Raw genomic sequence first — 21,300 nt, forward strand, 5'->3', positions numbered from 1 at the left:
GCATTTTTCTTTTTGTTTCTGCTTTAGTGGATTTTGCCTTGGATTTTATAGCCAATGTCTGTCTGTTCGACACCCTCTCCACTTCTAACTGCTCCAAATGCAAAAATCATAAAGAGTACAAACAATGTTTACTCTATTAGCTAACTTCCTTTATCTGAATAGCCATTTGGGGTTCATAGCATGACATAACAAATATCTTGCAGTCATGTTGTTTATGTTTCAAAATGATTCAACTATTCAATGTCAACATATGAACAGTACAAATGATGAACAAATTGTCAGCTACTGTCTTGTTCTAAAACTAAATGTAGCATTTAGACAGGCTATACTGTAGCAAAAGTCATCACATGTCTGCCACAATCATATGTGTTCTTAAATGTGTATTCCACGTATTCCATGGCTTACATGGTAAACAACTCATGTGTTGGACATTGTTTTATCCAGACACATACATTTGTCCAAATGTGGCCAAGTAGACACATTGTGGGTTTCCTGGACATCGTCTACATCGCTAAAAGAAAAATCTTAGGAAGAGAATCCCTCTGCCACCTTACACTATTTTTTTATATTTTTACAGAGATAAAAAAGACGTATTTCCGACGATAGACGGAAAAATCACATGCCTGTGCGCTTTATAAGCTTCAAGGTACTCAAAGTAGTGTGGTGCAATGCAGGTAACACAATGTATGCAGTAGATAAATAAAGTCAGTGTTTACCTCAACAATGGCTGTTTAGGGGGCCGAGGTGGGTCACCGTCTTGGCTCTGTGGTGGCTTCTTAACCACCTGCTTATAAATGTTCCTCGCTGTCACCCCCAGCCACAGCATGGTCGCCAGAGACGAGTAGTGCAGCACAACCCCGACCTGAAATGGGTGAAATATGGCAAATATAATCACGACAATTACTGACTTGAATGGTCTGTGCCACTTGTATAGTGTTCCCAAAGAGCGGCAGTGCATTCACACATAAACATATAGAGGCGGCGTGACTCAGATCGTAGTGCGGCTATGCAGAAAGTTGAGGGTTTATGGTACGAATCCAGCTTTCGCAATACAAGGCCCTGTCCTATGCATACGTTTAATGAAAACTATTGAACACAAAACATCATGGCAATTAGTAAAAAAAGATCCATAAAGTAGCTGCACCGTTTTAAAGGCCACAGTTTTCAAAGTGTAGGAAGTAAGAAAAGTAGATGCTTGTGGCGCGTAGCGCAGTGGGAGAATGGCCGTGCGCGACCCGAGGGTCCCTGGTTCAATCCCCACCTAGTACCAACCTCGTCATGTCCGTTGTGTCCTGAGCAAGACACTTCACCCTTGCTCCTGATGGGTGCTGGTTAGCGCCTTGCATGGCAGCTCCCTCCATCAGTGTGTGAATGTGTGTGTGAATGGGTAAATGTGGAAGTAGTGTCAAAGCGCTTTGAGTACCTTGAAGGTAGAAAAGCGCTATACAAGTACAACCCATTTATCATTTATCATTTAGTCTAGAATTTACGGTAGATAACATTAGCTGTGGATGTTTTGAGTGTTTGATGGTCATTGTAAATCTTACAGGTTTACCAAGAACATAACATAATTAGTGGCTTGTTTTTGATTAGTTTTTTTTTTTTTTTTTAAAGGAACATAGAGTTAATCCATCCATCCATTTTCTACCGCTTATTCCCTTCGGGGTCGCGGGGGGCGCTGGAGCCTATCTCAGCTACAATCGGGCGGAAGGCGGGGTACGCCCTGGACAAGTCGCCACCTCATCGCAGGGCCAACACAGATAGACAGACAACATTCACACTCACATTCACACACTAGGGCCAATTTAGTGTTGCCAATCAACCTATCCCCAGGTGCATGTCTTTGGAGGTGGGAGGAAGCCGGAGTACCCGGAGGGAACCCACGCAGTCACGGGGAGAACATGCAAACTCCACACAGAAAGATCCCGAGGCCGGGATTGAACTCACGACTACTCAGGACCTTCGTATTGTGAGGCAGACGCACTAACCCCTCTTCCACCGTGCTGCCCACATAGAGTTAAAGTTTAACTCTTTTATTGTTCATTGCAAATCTATTTTTTGAGACTGTGATTTTTCCCCATTGCAGTTTTTTTTTACTTGCATTTTTTTCACTGTGGTTTTGTTGTTGTTGCACTGTGGTCTTAGCAGAATAAATACCACCTGAGCACTCCAACTCCAAAGAAAAAAAGGCAAGGCCAATTTTACAAGTGACGCAAAGTGAAGCCAGAGCTCCTCTCAAAAATATTAATGTCGTACAAAGGGCCTATCAACTAAGAGCCAAATAACAAGTGCCGAATAGTGTGCGCAAACTATACATCCTCATGTAGTATTAGTGGGTGTGTTGTGTGTGATCACACATCTACTGTGTGTATTGTTGATGTGTAAAAGTAGACTGCCCTGTTTAAATTACGTTTTTGCATGTATACCGGCTGTCACCATGAAGACACTCATTTCCCTCCACGTTGATGTCTTCATATTGTCCAGTATGGCGTTTTGTCATGTTTTTCACATGTGACACATACATATAATATGTACAACCTTTTGTAGGCTACAGTGTATCCAGAAAGTTTTCACAGCGCTTTACTTTTTCCACATTTTGTTATGTTCCAGCCTTATTACAAAATAAAATAATCATTGTTGTTCTCAAAATTCAACAACAGTTCCTCATAATGACAATGTGAAAGATTTTTTTAAATTTTTATCAGAAATTCTGCAAATATATTTAAAATAAAAATCTAAGAAATCACATGTTCATAAGTATTCACAGCCTTTGCTCAATACTTCGTTGATGCAACTTTGGCAGCAATTACAGCCTCAAGTCTTTTTGAATACCACAAGCTTGGCACATCTATCTTTGGGCAGTTTCGTCCATACCTCTTTGCAGTACCTCTTAAGCTCCTCCGGGTTGGATGACAAGCGTCAGTACACAGCCATTTTTAGATCTCTACAGAAGTGTTCAATCGGATTTAAGTCTGGGCTCTGGCTGGGCCACTCCTGCCAGTCCTGCTGAAAGTTGAACCGTCACCCCAGTCTGAGATTAAGAGTGCTCTGGAGCAGGTTTTCATCCAAGATGTCCCCGTACATTGCAGCATTCATATTTCCCTCTAACCTAACTAGTCTCCCAGTTCATGCCGCCCAAAAACATTCCCACAGCATGATGCTGCCACCACCATGCTTCACTGTAGAGATGATATTGGCCTGGTGATGAGGGTGCCTGGTTCCCTCCAAACATGATGCTGTCACCACCTGCTGCCACCTTGTGGTTTGTATTAAGTTTTCCTTTGTTGGTGCAGTTGACCTTGTTGACCTTTACTTCATTTCTCCTTCCCCTTAGAGTTCCTGTGTTCCCATTGTGGGCGGAGTTGTGAGACGTGCACAGCTGCTCCCAATTTACCCTTATGCTATTTAAGCAGCACCTTGGCAGCTGGATGGCACTTGGTGATTCCATTCCTCGGCTCTCCACTTCTGACGACTTCCATGCTTCGTGTTTCTTGCTGCTTGTTATCCTGGCCACTCCCGGTGCCATCCAGCTTGGTGTCCATGTCGGCGGTAGCACGTCTTGCAACTCCGACCCAAGTTTGTTCTATTTTTATATATTAGTTTTTGTTTTCCCCACGGTGCCCATTTTGAGTTCTCCTTTTTGCACCGTCGCTTTTTGTTCCCTCCTGTGAGGAGCACCTTTTTGTGAGTATGCAACTCCAGTAAAGAACTGTTCAACTCACCTTTTGTCTGCATCTTTGGGTTCCTCTCAAACTGTATTATACAGAGCTGTGACAGAATCACCAAGTCATTATGGAACCCGCAGACGAAGATCCTGTTCGACGGGCTCTCAGGGCTCATGACCAGCAAATAAGCCATCATGAACAGAGTTTGGCTAACCTGACAACACTAGTGCAAGAAATGCACACCCGCATGTTTGTCCCTCACCCGCTCCCAGGCTCGGAGGTAACTCAACCTGCAGCTGGAAACTCTGGTTCCTCCGACGCCTCGACATCGGGTTTTTCTACCCGAGAACCCAGCATACCACACCCACCCAGGTATGAGGGGGACTTTGGACAATGCAGACTTTTTTTATACCAATGCTCCTTAGTATTTGCACAGCAGCCTCACTCGTACTCAACAGACTCCGCCCGTGTGGCATATATACTAAGTCTACTGGCTGGAAGAGCAGCACGCTGGGCTATGGAGATATGTGAGAGCAAACCAGAACTTCGTTCCAGTCCACCCCTGTTTTCTGCTGAGCTGCGCAGCGTTTTTGATCACCCTGTGAGGGAACGAGAGGCAGGCAGTCGCCTCCTCGCTACTCGACAGGGGTCCTCCTCTACAGCCGACCACTCAATCTCCTTCAGGATCCTGGCAGCGGAGAGTGGCTGGGGGGAGAGAGCATTGCGGGGAATATTCCTGGCTAGCCTTAGCCCCCGCATCCAAGACGAGCTGGCTGCCCGTGACGAAACCCAGACCCTAGAGGAGCTCATTTCACTCTCCATCCGATTGGACAACCGCCTACGAGAGCGACACACCCAGAAGGGGAGGGATCCTCCGTCCACCAGATGGCAGTCACCTACCAGGTCTCCACAATCACCATCCAAGCCTCAGGGAGGGTCGCTTCCGCCTTCTGACTTCAGTTCCCCGGAGGAGGGGCTAGAGGGGGCGATACCCATGCAGCTGGGTGGCAGCCGTCTGTCATCAGCGGAGAGGACTTGTCGACTGAGGTTGCGGTTATGCCTGTACTGTGGAGCTGCGGACCACGTCGTCGTTCGCTGTCTTGCGCGCCCCACGAGGGGTCGTCCTGCTTCCACCGGAGATCTTCCTCGGCCAAGATTACCACCTTCGCCGCCTGTCCCGGCGGGAACATCTGCATCTTCTCCGCTGGTGGGAAGACTCCAAGTGGAAGGTACTCTGTCATGGGGGGGGGACTCGTGCCCTATTACGGCACTAATTGACTCAGGGGCAGATGAGAACATTATTGACAGTGGGCTTGTTGAGTTGTTAAAGATTCCTACTGTGTGTGTGGAGCGCATTAAGACTGTTAGCTCACTTGACGGGCGTCACCTGGCTAATATTACGCATCAAACACACACCACATCCCTCCTTATTTCGGGAAATCACAGTGAGAAGATTAGTTTTTTGATAATGCCTTCTCGTTCAGCACCCGTAGTTCTTGGCCTTCCTTGGTTGCAACGTCACAGTCCTAGCATAGATTGGACCACACTTAAAATTAGTAATTGGAGTATTTTTTGTCATAGTCACTGTTTGCGCTCCGCTTCGTCTCCTACTAAGCCTGTCACTCTTCCTAGTCCTCAACCCACTGATCTTTCACTGATTCCTGAAGAATATCATTCGCTTAGTGATGTGTTTTTTTGTAAAGACCTGGCTACGTCGCTACCCCCCCACCGCCCATATGACTGTGCCATTGACCTCCTTCCAGGGTCTCCGCTACCTTCTTCACGACTATACAATATTTCGCGTCCCGAACAGCATGCTATGGAGGAATACATCTCCTCTTCACTCGCCGCCGGACACATTCGTCCCTCTTCCGCTCCCGTGGCGGCTGGGTTTTTTTTCGTTAAGAAGAAGGATGGAGGGTTGCGACCCTGTATAGACTACCGAGCCCTAAACAAGATCACTGTTAAGAATAAATACCCCCTTCCACTACTGGAGTCTTCGTTTGCGCCTCTGCATGGGGCGATAGTATTTACCAAATTAGATCTACGTAACGCGTATCACCTTGTGCGCATCCGTCAGGGCGATGAATGGAAGACTGCTTTTAACACTCCTCTAGGCCACTTTGAGTATTGCGTCATGCCGTTCGGCCTCACAAATGCTCCCGGTGTTTTTCAGTGTTTGATCAATGATGTTCTCCGCGACATGATAGGCCGTTTCGTAGTAGTGTACTTGGACGACATACTTATCTTTTCACGCTCCATTGAAGTACACCATCAGCATGTCCGTCTGGTCTTGCAGAGACTTTTAGAAAACCGATTATTTGTTAAACCGCAAAAATGCACGTTTCATTCTCCCACAGTGTCGTTTCTGGGGCTGATTGTAGAGAGGGGGAAGGTTAAGCCAGACCCAGCTAAGGTCCAAGCTGTGGTAGACTGGCCTACGCCGTCATCCAGGAAGCTGTTGCAGCGGTTTCTAGGGTTCGCAAACTTTTACCGACGTTTTATTAGAGACTTTAGTAAAGTAGCGCAGCCTTTAAATAGATTAACGTCCTCTAAAGTTCCTTTTGTGTGGTCCTCAGAGGCTGACCAGGCTTTTCGACGCCTTAAATCTCTTTTTACCTCTGCTCCTGTATTAGTCCACTGTAATCATGATCTCCCATTTTTTGTTGAGGTGGACGCATCTGACACCGGTGTCGGGGCGGTGCTGTCCCAGCATTCCAGTGCCGATCGGAGACTGCACCCCTGCGCCTTCTTCTCCAAACGCCTTTCACCTGCAGAGAGGAACTATGATATTGGGAACCGAGAGCTTCTGGCAGTGGTACTGGCCCTACAAGAATGGAGGCACTGGCTGGAGGGTGCTAAACATCCTATCATCATTTATACGGATCATCGTAACCTAGCCTACCTCCGCTCTGCTCAACGCCTCAATCCCCGCCAGGCTCGGTGGGCCCTATTCCTCACAAGGTTTGACTTCTGCATCACTTTTCGCCCAGGGTCACTCAATGGTAAACCTGACGCCTTGTCGAGGATGTTCTCTCCCCCAACAGAAGACACTCCCCCAGAGACCATCCTTCCCCAGTCCCGGATCCTTGGCGCATTACAGTGGGAGGTTGAGAGGCATGTGTCGGAGGCTATGAAGGACTCCCCATCTCCTGTTGGCTGCCCCCCTGGTCGCCTTTTTGTGCCGAGAACCCTCCGTCCAGAAGTCTTGTCTTGGGCTCACACCTCCAAGATTGCCTGCCACCCAGGTGCCACACGCACTGAGTTCCTACTCACTCAGCGGTTCTGGTGGCCAACCATCCATACTGACACGAAGAAATTTGTGGCTGCATGCCCTGTCTGCGCCAGGAGCAAGGCTTCCCATCAGGCTCCTGCGGGGTTGCTGCAGCCCCTTCCCATCCCCTCTCGTCCATGGTCGCACATTGCTCTGGACTTTGTCACTGGTCTACCCATCTCCAGGGGGTTTTCTGTCGTCCTCACCATTGTAGACAGATTCTCTAAATTCACACACTTTGTCCCCCTTCGTAGACTTCCCTCCTCCCTAGAAACCGCCAAACTTCTGGTCACCCATGTGGTTCGTCTTCACGGGATCCCCATGGATGTGGTGTCAGACAGAGGTCCTCAATTTTCATCTGCTACATGGAGATCATTCTGCAACCTGTTGGGGGCCACCGTTAGTATGTCATCAGGATACCACCCGCAATCTAATGGACAATCTGAAAGAGCCCACCAGGACTTGGGGGCGGCCTTGAGATGTGTTTTTCACCAACATCCAGCATTGTGGTCCACCTATCTCCCTTGGGTGGAGTATGCCCGTAACACTCTCATTTGTTCTTCTACTGGCCGATCCCCTTTTCAAGTGGTGCATGGGTTCCAACCTCCTATATTTTCCTCTCAGGAAGTAGAGTCTGCAGTCCCTTCTGTGACTGCCTTCCTGCGCCGGGTGCGCCGGGTGCACCGTGTGTGGCGTGATACCCGTGCCGCCCTATCTCGCACTGCCAGACGAAACCAAACCATGGCTAATCGTCATCGCAGACCAGCCCCTGACTACAAACCCGGCCAAAAGGTTTGGCTATCATCCCGAGATATCACACTGCCAGGAGAGTCGAAGAAACTGGCACCGAGATTCATTGGACCATACGAGGTGAAGCGGATGATTACTCCCGTCACAGCTCGACTCAAGGTACCTAAGTCTTTTAAGTCATACCCAGACTTCCATGTCTCCCGCCTGAAACCCGTTGAGTCGAGCGACCTTAGCCCTCCATCAGTGTCTCCCCCAGCGCCTCTGCAGGTGGAGGGTCATCCGGCCTTCATAGTCAACACCATCCTGGACGCCAGGAGGCGAGGCAGGGGGGTGCAGTTTCTGATCGACTGGAAGGGTTACCCCCAGAGGATCGTTCCTGGATTTCTCGTTCCCTTATCATTGATAAAACGCTAATTACCGATTTTTACCACAGATTTCCTGAAAAACCAGGAGGTCCGCCAGGTGGCGTCCGTTGATTAACGGGGGGGGATACTGTCACCACCTGCTGCCACCTTGTGGTTTGTATTAAGTTTTCCTTTGTTGGTGCAGTTGACCTTGTTGACCTTTACTTCATTTCTCCTTCCCCTTAGAGTTCCTGTGTTCCCATTGTGGGCGGAGTTGTGAGACGTGCACAGCTGCTCCCAATTTACCCTTATGCTATTTAAGCAGCACCTTGGCAGCTGGATGGCACTTGGTGATTCCATTCCTCGGCTCTCCACTTCTGACGACTTCCATGCTTCGTGTTTCTTGCTGCTTGTTATCCTGGCCACTCCCGGTGCCATCCAGCTTGGTGTCTACGTCGGCGGTAGCACGTCTTGCAACTCCGACCCAAGTTTGTTCTATTTTTATATATTAGTTTTTGTTTTCCCCACGGTGCCCATTTTGAGTTCTCCTTTTTGCACCGTCGCTTTTTGTTCCCTCCTGTGAGGACCACCTTTTTGTGAGTATGCAACTCCAGTAAAGAACTGTTCAACTCACCTTTTGTCTGCATCTTTGGGTTCCTCTCAAACTGTATTATACAGAGCTGTGACAGATGTCTGGCATCCACATCAAAGAGTTCAACCGTTATCTCATTAGACCAGGAACTTTTGTTTCTCATGGTCTGAGAGTCTTTCAGGTGCATTTTGGCAAACTTTTACTACGGAATGGCTTCTACCATACAGGTCTAATTATTGGTTTGCTGCAGAGATGGTTGTTCTTCTGTAAAGTCCTCCTCTCTCCACAGAGGAATGTTGTAACTCTGACGGAGTGACCATCGGGTTATTGGTCACCTCCCTGATGAGGGCCCTTCAGTTAGGATGGCGAGCTAACTCTAGGACAAGTCCTGGTGGCTGCAAACATTTTCCATTCACGGATAATGGAGGCCACTGTGCTCATTGGGACCTTCAAGGCAGCAGATATGTTTCCGTACCCTCCACCAAATTTGTGCCCAATCTTGTCTCAGAGGTCTACAGGCAAGCCCTTCGACTTAATTTTTGGTTTGTGTTCTGCCATGCACTGTCAAGTGTGGGAGCTTACATATAAAAAAGTGAATTTATTCCATTATGGAATACGGATGTGACATAAGATGTGGAAAAAGTGAAGTGCTGTAAATATTTTCCGGATGCACTGTATATTGAAGCTTAAACTAGACAAAAGAACACATTTTTGGCATGCAACGTGTCAAGACAATGCCTAATATTTGTATTTCTACTTGTCCAAATATGTTGTCCAGCACCCAGACAGAATATTCTCTATTTCATTTGTCAGTCTTTGTCTTTGTCATCACAGACATTTGTGCGTAACTGTGCCAGTTTTCAAGACACTCACGCCAAATGGGTCATTCTTTCTATTTTGTTCATTTAGGAGACACAATCCTCTGCCCTCGAGCTTTTTAGATCAGCTTTGCAAGTGCTATCAACTTTGCATGTATTTTACTGTAATACACACTTTAGTAGATCAGTTCCTAAGTATGTCTCCATGACTTTTTTTCTCAGAACAGAATGTTCTGTGTCCTTCATTAGAGAGACCATCAAGAGCAAGAATGCTGTGAAGGGTTGAGGAGGTGCCACAAAAAACAGTCAAGGTTGTTGAAAGCATTTTGCTACAGTTTTGTATTTAGATTCTGAGCAGTTCCTCAATAGTTGAGATAGAGGACATCAGTGGTGCAGCCAGAATAATAATTTGAATATAAATTGTATTCACTGACAACTATCATGTGAGGAAAAATCACTGTAGCGCATACCTACCTGCACTCTCTCTCATTTGAATATTCATAAATCACATTTGAATGGGATAATTTATCTAACTTCATCATAGGCTTTTAGCAGTTCAGAGAGATATATGTGATTTAAAAGAGAAGAGAGGAAGGAGGATAAAGAGGAAGTACAAAAAGACGCTATGTTATTTTGCTACTCAATTAATTTGTTCTGCCTGTAATGGCAACCTGTGATGCTCAATCAAATGACGTATCTCTTGCCTTACTCTATATAAGCTAGTGTACATTAGGTGAGGTGATGATTGGACGTGTCTTTGAGTTGGTTATGAAGAACAAAAAGTAACTGGTGCGTCAATCACTGCAAGCACACCTTTACGCTTCTTTAGCACTCAGAAATATGTGGGCTTGTAGCACGGAGATAAGAGATATTTAATTTATTCCTACTATTATAAGCACTTTGAATAACAGTCATTGTGTTTTATGTCCTTACATGTATCTAATATTCACCCACCATTTACAGTGAGAAAAGTAAGTATTTCATCCCCTGCTGATTTTGTAAGTTGGCATCCTTACAAAGATATGAACAGTCTAGACTTTATTTTAATTGAGGGAGACAATGTAAAAAAACAAATATGGGGAAATAATTATATATTAGGGTAAAAAAATGTATAGGGAAAAACGTATTTTATCCCCTGCAAATAATCAGTGATGGGCAAGCTACTTGGAAAATTTAGTAAGCTAAGCGACAAGTTATTCTCGAAGTTAAGTGAAGTGAATTTCCATTCCAGTGAATTATATTTATATAGCGCTTTTCTCTAGTGACTCAAAGCGCTTTACATAGTGAAACCCAATATCTAAGTTACATTTAAACAATTGGGAGCAGGTGGGTAAAGTGTCTTGCCCAAGGACACAACAGCAGTGACTAGGATGGCGGAAGCGGGGATCGAACCTGCAACCCTCAAGTATCAAAGCTAATTTTATATACATATATATATATATATATATATATATAAAATAAATAATGATAAATGGGTTGTACTTGTATAGCGCTTTTCTACCTTCAAGGTACTCAAAGCGCTTTGACACTACTTCCACATTTACCCATTCACACACACATTCACACACTGATGGAGGGAGCTGCCATGCAAGGCGCTAACCAGCACCCATCAGGAGCAAGGGTGAAGTGTCTTGCTCAGGACACAACGGACATGACGAGGTTGGTACTAGGTGGGGATTGAACCAGGGACCCTCGGGTCGCGCACGGCCATATACATATATATATATATATATATATATATATATATATATATATATATATATATATATATATATATAAATATATATATATATATATATATATATATATATATATATATATATATATATATATATCCATCCATCCATTTACTACCGCTTGTCTCTTTAGGGGTCGCGGGGGGGGCTAGATCCTATCTCAGCTGCATTCGGGCGGAAGGCGGTGTACACCCTGGAAATACATATATATATATATATATATATATATATATATATATATATATATATATATATATATATATATATATATATATATATGTATGTATATATATATATATATATATATGTATACTGTATATATACAGTATATATATATATATATATATATATATATACATATATATATGTGTGTGTGTGTACCGTATTTTCCGCACTATAAGGCGCACCTAAAAACCACAAATTTTCTCAAAAGCTGACAGTGCGCCTTATAACCCGGTGCGCTTTATATATGGATAAATATTAAGATTCATTTTCATAAAGTTTAGGTCTCGCAACTACGGTAAACAGCCGCCATCTTTTTTCCCCGTAGAAGAAGCGCGCGGTGCATGCTGGGATATGTGACGTTTCATTTCCATTTGTGTGTTTATGTAAAGACCCCAAAATGGCTCCTATTAAGTGTGTTGTCTGTCTAATTATAAATAATGCAGACGAGGCGTGTTAACTGAGTTCTCAACGTTTTCTCACAGCGTGCTCATAACCACATTCGAACTCCCAGCATACAACAACGCTTCTCAGGGCTACCGCGCATGCTCGTAACTATCGTTGCATGCTGGGTAGTGTAGTTGTTATATTTGCTAGCTCATAACAGCACATTGAGAGACACGCTTACGCGCTTAATTCAATACTCGCCGTCATTCCGGGTGGATTGACAAAAGACCTCCAGCCGCTAGATATTGGTGTCAACAGGGCATTCGAAGCTAGACTGCTAACTGCGTGGGAACTTCTCAGGGCTACCGCGCATGCTCGTAACTATCGTTGCATGCTGGGTAGTGTAGTTGTTATATTTGCTAGCTCATAACAGCACATTGAGAGACACGCTTACGCGCTTAATTCAATACTCGCCGTCATTCCGGGTGGATTGACAAAAGACCTCCAGCCGCTAGATATTGGTGTCAACAGGGCATTCGAAGCTAGACTGCTAACTGCGTGGGAACAATGGAAGACAGAAGGCGAACACACCTTCACTAAGACGAGGAGGCAGCGCCAGACGACGCCAACATCTGCCAGTGGATCGTAAATTTGCCCAACTTTTCACTTCGGACACCGAAGACGAAGGATTTACGAATGAAGAATAACTTCAGAAAGTGAGCGCTATGTTTATTTTGTGTGTTGTGACATTAACGTTCGAGCAACATTATGTTGCTATTGCTCTGCACTATTTTGAATTTTACTATGTTTGTGATTGCACATTTGCGTACATTTTGGGAGTGAACAGAGTTGTTAGAACGCTGGTTTTTAATATATTATTAAAGTTTGACTGACCTATCTGACTGTTTTTTTGACATTCCCTTTAGCGCAGCGTAGGCGCGGCTTATATTCCGGGGCGGCTTATTGGTGGACAAAGTTATGAAATATGCCATTCATTGAAGGTGCGGCTAATAATCCGGTGCGCCTTATAGTGCGGAAAATACGGTATAATATATATATATATATATATATATATATAATATATATAATATATATATATATATATATATATATATATATATATATATATATATATATATATATATATATATTTGAAACCTAGCCAGGTTATATATAGTATAGCATCTCATCCTAGGATGACAGGCATTAAGCAAACAAGGAAAGACTGGTGTATTGTTTCCCATTGTTATGGAGAGGTTTACTTATAACAATTTTATAGACAAATTATACAATATATAGCCACAATAGAGAGTGGGGAGAGGGCAATATTTTCTTCTTCCTAGGGGAGGGCGTAACAGAAAATATTTGATAAGCACTGCCTTAAGGTGTGTTCCTAATTTTTTGTTGGACGTCTTAAATGAAAAGAGCAGTCACGATTTTGGTTTACAGAGTAAACAACTAATAACTAAGGTTTCCTCCAAACACATATGTTTAAATATGGCCAAGGACACACATTATTGTGGGTTTCCTGGACGTCGTGTTCATCACTAAAAAATCAATCTAATCTGTGGGAGAGAAACCCAAAGTTATATAATTATCATTAAATCTAATATGTTCCTAGAACAGTGGTTTTTAACCTGGGTTCGATCGAACCCTAGGGGTTCGGTGGGTCGGGCTCAGGGGTTCGGCGGAGGTCAAGACACACCCTACTCATCGTGTAAATAAAAACTTCTCCCTATCGGCGTATTACGGATACGGCAACAGCAGAAGTCAAACTGATTTGCAGGTGTGTGATTTGTTGTGAGTTTATGCACTGTGTTGGTTTTGTTCTTTGAACAGGTTCATTTTGTGCACCAGTAAAAAAACATGGTAACACTTTAGTATAGGGAACATATTCACCATTCATTAGTTACTTATTAACATGCAAATTAGTAACATATTGGCTCTTAACTAGTCATTATTAAGTACTTATTAATGCCTTGTTCGGCATGGCCTTATTATAATCCTAACCCTCTAACCCTAACCCTAACCAAATAACTCTAAATTAAGTCTTTGTTACTTATAATACGTTCCCCATACTAAAGTGTTACCAAAAACATATCAATTTGTCTTGAATTTGAAAAAAAACATTTTATTTATCACTAAAGAAGGGTTCGGTTAATGCGCATATAGAAACTGGTGGGGTTTCGGTACCTCCAACAAGGTTAAGAACCACTGTCCTAGAACATAAAAAACGATTAAAACCTTCTTAATACAATTTTTTTATTTACATTATTGGATCCATGAAATAACACCCATATAGTCACCTTTACATTCATTTCACCCAAAATAGTAGCCTTGAATCCGTTCTATTATAGATTATAATAGCCACTGGCACCCTGGAGAATCCTCCGAGTGTCATTGTTATGGCCGTCACGCGGCCACTACAGCACGGCCACTACGTGGAAATACTTTGTTACATCCTGGATAATTACTTTAAGTTAGAACTGGGCTTTCATGTGCTGAAAACATGGGCAACTATGTTGTAAACCTTGTGTGCTCCATGTTGTCATTTCACATGGCTCAAGCCAAACGCTCACCAATATCATGTAGAACTGATGAAGTGCATCAGCAGAGTTCATCTCCACTTAGAATTGCTGATAGATACTGATAACTGATAGCAGCCGTGTTAGCATTAAGTCCCATTGAGTCCTGCTACGTCCCGCTGTTACTCACGTCAAAGGCTCAGCAATGTGGAGATGTGTTGTTGATGAGTCAGGAGTCGAAAATGAAGTGCGTAAAAAAGTTGTTACTCCAAAAATCGGTCAAGTTGATTGTCGCTTTGAAGATTAGCCACCTTGTTGCCACTCTTTACTCGGAAACAGAAGTCCTACTTGGTGACTATCGATCACCACAACATAATACGTTTTTATGTTCTTGATGTTTCCCTCTTGTTTTCATGTGTTTTTCTTTACTTTGAAATTGGGCCCCTTCCAGACTGCACAACAAGGGGTGGCACTTTCGTGACTTCTGCGCTGCTTTCGGGCGCTTTTTTGTTAACGTTTGGATCTGCCTCTGGGGTAGCCATGGCCGTGTTTGCTCGGGAGACGAGCTCCTGGCTCTCTGCCACATTGGAGTCTGCATGTAGAGACCAGAGGAGATGCAGAGAATGCGACGGGGCTGCGGAGCTAGCAATGAATGTCGGGAAGGACTGTTTTTTGCCAGGCCCTGGATGGATGGGCAGGGGTCTGACACTTCGGTCTCACTGGACCGACTCTCGCTCATCCGTTCAGACTGGATATTGGCCGGGGGCTGGTGGGCGGCCTGGGACAGCTCTCTTGGTTTCTTTGTTGGGTCTGTTCCTGTCTCTGGCCCAGCTGCCCCCCTACCTAAGCAGACAATGGCGTCGAGCACTGCAAAAGCCACTGCGGTGTATGTGGGTGTTAGAATGGTCTTTTCTTGACCTACTCAGTGGCCTAGTGGTTAGAGTGTCCGCCCTGAGATTGGTAGGTTGTGAGTTCAAATCCCGGCCGAGTCATACCAAAGACTATAAAAATGGGACCCGTTACCTCCCTGCTTGGCACTCAGCATCAAGGGTCGGAATTGGGGGTTAAATCACCAAAAATGATTCCCGGGCGCGGCACAGCTGCAGCCCACTGCTCCCCTCACCTCCCAGGGGGTGAACAAGGGGATGGGTTAAATGCAGAGGACAAATTTCACCACACCTAGTGTGTGTGACAATCATTGGTACTTTAACTTTAACTTTCTTGTTTTGGTTTGTTGTTGGTCTACGCATGGTACAATCGTATGTGCGCAATATGTACTTTATTGCTGTGTTATATATACATATATATATGTATAGTCTTGGTCAGAAGTTTATATACACTTGTAAAGAACATAATGTCATGGCTGTCTTGAGTTTCCAATAATTTCTACAACTCTTATTTTTTTGTGATAGAGTGATTGGAGCACATACTCTTTTGTCACAAAAAACATTCATGAAGTTATTTTATGAATTTATTATGGGTCCACTGAAAATGTGACTAAATCTGCTGGGTCAAAAGTATACATACAACAATGTTAATATTTGGTTACATGTCCCTTGCCAAGCTTTACTGCTTTTAGTAGTCATCCACAAGCTTCTGGCAAGTTTCTGGTTGAAATTTTGACCACTCCTCTTGACAAAATTGGTTACCACAGAACTTTCCTCCAGAATGTCTTATCTTTGTCCATGTGATGTCAGATGAAACAAAAATTTAGCTGTTTGGCCACAATACCCAGCAATATGTTTGGAGGAGAAAATATGAGGCCTTTAATGTGAACCATCACTGCCTTGTTTACTTCCCTAACGACCTCCTTACAGTTTTGTAATCAATCAGAAATATCAATCTATCCATCCATCTTCTATTGTTGTCCTTCAAGCAACTGAAATGTGTCAAACATGTTAAAGTTAAGTGTTAAAGTTAAAGTACCAATGATTGTCACACACACACAAGATGTGGTAAAATGTGTCCTCTGCATTTGACCCATACCCTTGTTCACCCCCTGGGAGGTGAGGGGAGCAGTGGACAGCAACGGTGGCAGCGCCCGGGTATCATTTTTGGTGATTTAAACCTCAATTCCAACCCTTGATGCTGAGTGCCAAGCAGGGAGGTAATGGGTCCCATTTTTATAGTCTTTGGTATGACTCGGCCCCGGTTTGAACTCACAACCTACCAATCTCAGGGCGGACACTCTAACCACTCGGCCACAAATGGGTGTATTTATGAATTGTGTATGATACTATCAACATTTTTTACAACGTCCACATAGTTCAGTGGGCAAGTTGTGTTTTTGTACCCCATGTTCTGTGTTTGTTTTGATTACTCGGACCATGAGTTTGGAAGGTTGTCTGAATTAGTACCAATGAGTGAGTCTGTGGACTGCAATGTCACAAATATTGCACATGGTCAACAATGATTGCTGTTGACCTCATCCATCAGGCAGTAACTTCATAACAAGACATTGATATTCATGTTTTAAAAATAACCTAGGGACAATCCTCAGGCTGTAGCCTGGGGACTCCTGAACTAAGCAATTCTTAGGCGTAGCACTAGATTGAGCCCGCGTACCACAGTTTGAGAAATACTGATACAACACATAAATAATACTTCATTTAAGGCTTGATTTAGGCTAAAAAAATCCATGCTTAAAAGAGACATCTGGGATGTAGTGAAGCTGCAATATTTGGAGTGCAACATGGCAAGGTGCGACTGTAGTATTATATTACTCTGTACACTGGATATAATTAACATATAATGAATAAACACAGCAATTTATCTATGCCTGAGTCTGCTAAACTCTGTCATATTTGAGACATTTTGCTATTCTCATCAGATGAGAATAAAAGCCTTTGTTATCAGGCTACCTTGGGTAAATATTAAATATTTCAGCCAGTGATCGCATCCGTGAGCAGCACATTGATCACGCAGTCAACAAAGGATGAGCTGCAAACAGCCAACTGGAATCTAATTAATGTTCTTCCCATTAAAAGGCATCAGGCTGGCAAATGTAGACTCACTACACACACTGTTAGAAATTTTTAATAGCTTGTTTACTGACCTTTTTGACCGCTTTTCTTATTTTAGACTTCACTCTTGCATTGATGCAATCACTTTTTGATCTTTAAGGCAAATGGTTTTCCAGCAGGGGTGATATTATAAAAGACAAAAAAAAATACTACATAACTTTCACAATAAAGTACCTTTTTTAATTTCCATTTTGGATAATATTTTAGTACAGCAAATAATTAACTAAAAATGGAGCCAAAAAATGACCTCTAAGATTTAGTTGTCTGCTATTACGCTGATAGATACGGTACCGACATTAAAGTATCTTGAGTACCTTGACTTAGACTTAGACTTAGTTCCCCCCATTCCTGTTGGAACATTGGGCGACGAGTCCCCTCCATTTGTTCCGGTCACTGTCGACCCTTCTTGCTCCATGCCAGCTGACTCCCATCTCTCTCAGGTCTTCCTTGGCTGTTTATCTCCACGTCTTCTTTGGCCGTCCTCTCTTCCTCTTTCCCCCTTCTAGCACCCAGTCCATTGCCACACTTGCCGGTCTCTCTCTTGGCAGTCGGAGTACGTGTCCAGCCATTCTCCTTCTCATGTCAGAGACTATGTCAGACAATAGTGCTACCCCTGCCCTTCTCATCACCTCTTCATTGGGGATGTGGTCTCTCCATGAGATCCTCAAGATGTATCTGAGGCACCGACGGTGGAAGACATCCAGCTTGTTGGTAATGCTTGATGTCTCACAGGCATAGGTCACTGTCGGGATGACCACTGACATATAGAGGCGCAGCTTTGTGGACGTACTGATAGATTTTGATGACCAGATGTTACGGAGGCGTTGGAAGACTCCTGCAGCTTTTCCGATTCTGGTCTGTACATCCTTTTCTGCGTCTCCAGTGTTTGAGATGTTGCTTCCAAGATACGTGAAGTTCTCAACGTACTCTATGCCTTGTTCGCCTACGGTGAGCAGTGGAACATTTTGGTCTTTTGCGACGGTCATGGCCTTGGTCTTCTCTTGGCTTATACGTAGGCCGACTTTTTCCCCTTGCTCATGCAGATTGTTGGTCAATTTTTGGAGCGCAGCGTAGGAATGGCTAAGCAGAGCCAAGTCGTCCGCAAAGTCCAGATCTGCCAGTCTGCACCCTCCCCACTTAATGCCGAGGTTTGTTCCGACGACAGACTTCCTCATGACAAAGTCTATGACAATGATTAACAGTAAGGGAGACAAGATGCAACCCTGTCTTACCCCGGTCACAATGTCAAAGTCGTCGGTTGTGCTGTTGGTGGTTTTCACTCGACAGGTGGAGTTGTGGTACAGGGCTCTGAAGATGTTGACGTACTTTGATGGTATACCGTATAGCTGCAGGATCTGCCACAGTGATTCCCGGTGGATGCTGTCGAAGGCTTTCTTGAAATCGATGTAATTGATAATGAGGTGTGTCGAGTTCTTGGCACTGTTCTATGATGTTGCGAAGAGTGAAGATCTGTTCCGCGCAGGACCTTCCCTTTCGGAAGCCGGCTTGCTCTTCCCTTAAGATGTTATCTACCTCGTGTTTTAGGCGTTGGAGCAGCACACTACAGAAAACCTTGCCTGGGATCGACAGCAGTGTGATGCCCCGCCAGTTGTTGCAGTCTGCGAGGTTTCCCTTCTTTGGCAGCGTCACTATAACCCCCCGTCTCCAGTCGGCAGGGACCTCTTCGGCTTGCCAGATCAGGTTGAACAGGTGCGTGAGGCTCTCCACGACCACCTCTTGACCGTGCTTCAGCAACTCAGCAGATACCTCGTCGAGTCCTGGTGTCTTGCTGTTCTTGAGGCTCTTGATTGCTTGGGCTTGAGTACCTTGATTATCGGTAAATACCAACATTAATCCGAAACAATATCAGCACAAATCATACAACATAGTTTTAGAATGTTGTGGTGTGGAATGTTAGACGAGGCTTGATCAAGTAAAAGCACTCTGAGAACGATGGTTGGTATGGAAAACACAAACCATGACAGCTTGTGGTAGTAGGATCATTTGTTTTTGGGTGTCATTGAGTGGTCACAATATTTCATTAAGTCAACGTCCTATTGGAATAAGTTTAATGGTTACATTTGTTACTGGATACTTTTTAATATGCTTCTGCCTTGAATACTTTGTATTTGTAAGTAATATGCAACTATAATTTATTAATAGTATCATGACAAATGTTGTGTTTTAGACTGCGATATTGTTCAGTTAAGGACACTTATTATGTTTGACTAGCTCGTGTGTTATCGTGTCGATACGAGCTCCTAGCGGCCTACAATTTAGCCTACCATGTTTACGTTTTACAAATTACTTCACTGAAATATAAGAATATATCAAATTTGTGCGCTTATTGGAGGACATTTAGATTTAAGAATGCTTGTATTGGAGCTTATATCTGTGATTATATATGCAAGCCAATATTATCCGATACATGTTTTTTGCTGATATCAGACAGATATCTGATATCAATATCAGATTGGGACACCCCTAGAAATGAAAAAAAAAACGATACAAACAAGTATGCCAGACCAGGACCCCTTATAAATATGCAAATCATATTGAAATTAGTCATGTGCCTGAGCTCTGTACGCTCTCCTCAATCACAATTCAATAGAAGGCAGTGGAAGGTGCTGTTTTTCCGTAATTTTGAGCGATCAAAATAGGGTTGAGATTGTCAGAATTCCGTGTGCTCTGAAAACTGCACACAGGCTGAAATAAAAACAAAATGGTTGGGCATCAGGAAGAAAGTGAATAAAAATATGGATGTGCATGGCCAAAATAGATGACCAAAGTTGAAGTAGTGCTCGCAGCAATGATACGCAAAATTTTAGAAGAAGTGGATGCCTCTGAATTCTCCCAAAATAAATATATTTTGTATAACTTACAACATTTTCTCATACAGTAGAGCCTAGAACACAGTTTTTGTGAAAAGTATGCAATATTTAGTCTGCCAGCATATCACAAAGGATACAAATTACTTTGACTAGTTTGATCACTCAATTTAGTATTACAACACAGGAGAGGATTTGCTGTTGCAAAATGATCGCTTACTTAAATTATGAGACGTTTTCATAAATAATAATATGAATATGAAGCATTAAATGCATTTGTGAAAAAGTTAATTTTGTGTCCTTGCCTCGATCTTTTTACATTGTTGAAATCAAATGTTGCATAGTCTGAAAGACCACCTCAGTGTGTCACCAAAGTATCCACGGCCTGTAGAAATGTGCGTACTTGACGCATAAAGTTGGCGTGATGTCCCGCAGATTTCCACATAGATTTCACTTTTGATACATCTTATCTTTGCCATGAAAAAGGCCGTACACCAGGTTTTTGTGCAAACACAAGCTTAATACAGAAGGTCCCAGGTCTCACCAACGTGTTCTGGGTTTTCCCTACGACCTCCTACCGGTCAGACGTACCCAGCACATCTCCCCAGGGATGCGTCCGAAGGGCATCAACACTAGATGCCAGAGCCACCTCATCTGACTCTTTTGATGTGGAGGAGCAGTGACTTTACTCCGAGTTCTTCCCAAATGACAAAGCTTCTCACCATATCTCGAAAGGAGCCTGCCAACCTAAAGAGAAAACCAATTCACGCTTGTACCCGCAAATCTTGTCCTTCCGGTCATTACACAAAGCGTATAATCATAGGTGATGGTAGGAATGTAAATCGACTTCTTGTTCTTGTTCTTCTTCTTCTGTCGTGTGTTTTTAGATTTCCAGCTCTGTTGAGGCAAGCCAGATCAACGTGTCATCGTCCAGGTCAATCAGACCTTGTTCGCCATTCGGTGGCCGGTGTTTGGGGCAACTAGTTACTATATGTTCTACTGTCTGGACTGGGTCCTTACACTCGCAGGAGGCATCTTCTGCAAGTCCCCACCTCTTCATTGCTGCTCCGTAGCGTCCGACGCCGGTCCTCAAGTGGTTGAGGGTTGTCCACTGCTTCCGGGGCAGTTCCTGCCCG

General features: G+C 43.8%; 1 protein-coding gene across 5 annotated transcripts in view; it reads right to left on the bottom strand.

Annotated features, from left to right (window-relative positions):
* The window catches only part of adgra1b (adhesion G protein-coupled receptor A1b), a 522,173-nt gene that overhangs the window by 18,563 nt on the left and 482,310 nt on the right, over window positions 1-21,300 (bottom strand). For 4 of the 5 annotated variants that reach the window (XM_061962586.1, XM_061962578.1, XM_061962594.1 and 1 more), the window contains one exon: window positions 717-862. In XM_061962586.1, coding sequence (XP_061818570.1) covers window positions 717-862 — 146 coding nt within the window. Of the gene's footprint in view, window positions 1-716; window positions 863-6,284; window positions 6,374-21,300 lie in introns of those variants that run through there. The other variant, XM_061962611.1, reaches the window with a different exon arrangement.

Source organism: Nerophis lumbriciformis, linkage group LG02, assembly GCF_033978685.3.
Source record: "Nerophis lumbriciformis linkage group LG02, RoL_Nlum_v2.1, whole genome shotgun sequence".
Taxonomy (NCBI): domain Eukaryota; kingdom Metazoa; phylum Chordata; class Actinopteri; order Syngnathiformes; family Syngnathidae; genus Nerophis; species Nerophis lumbriciformis.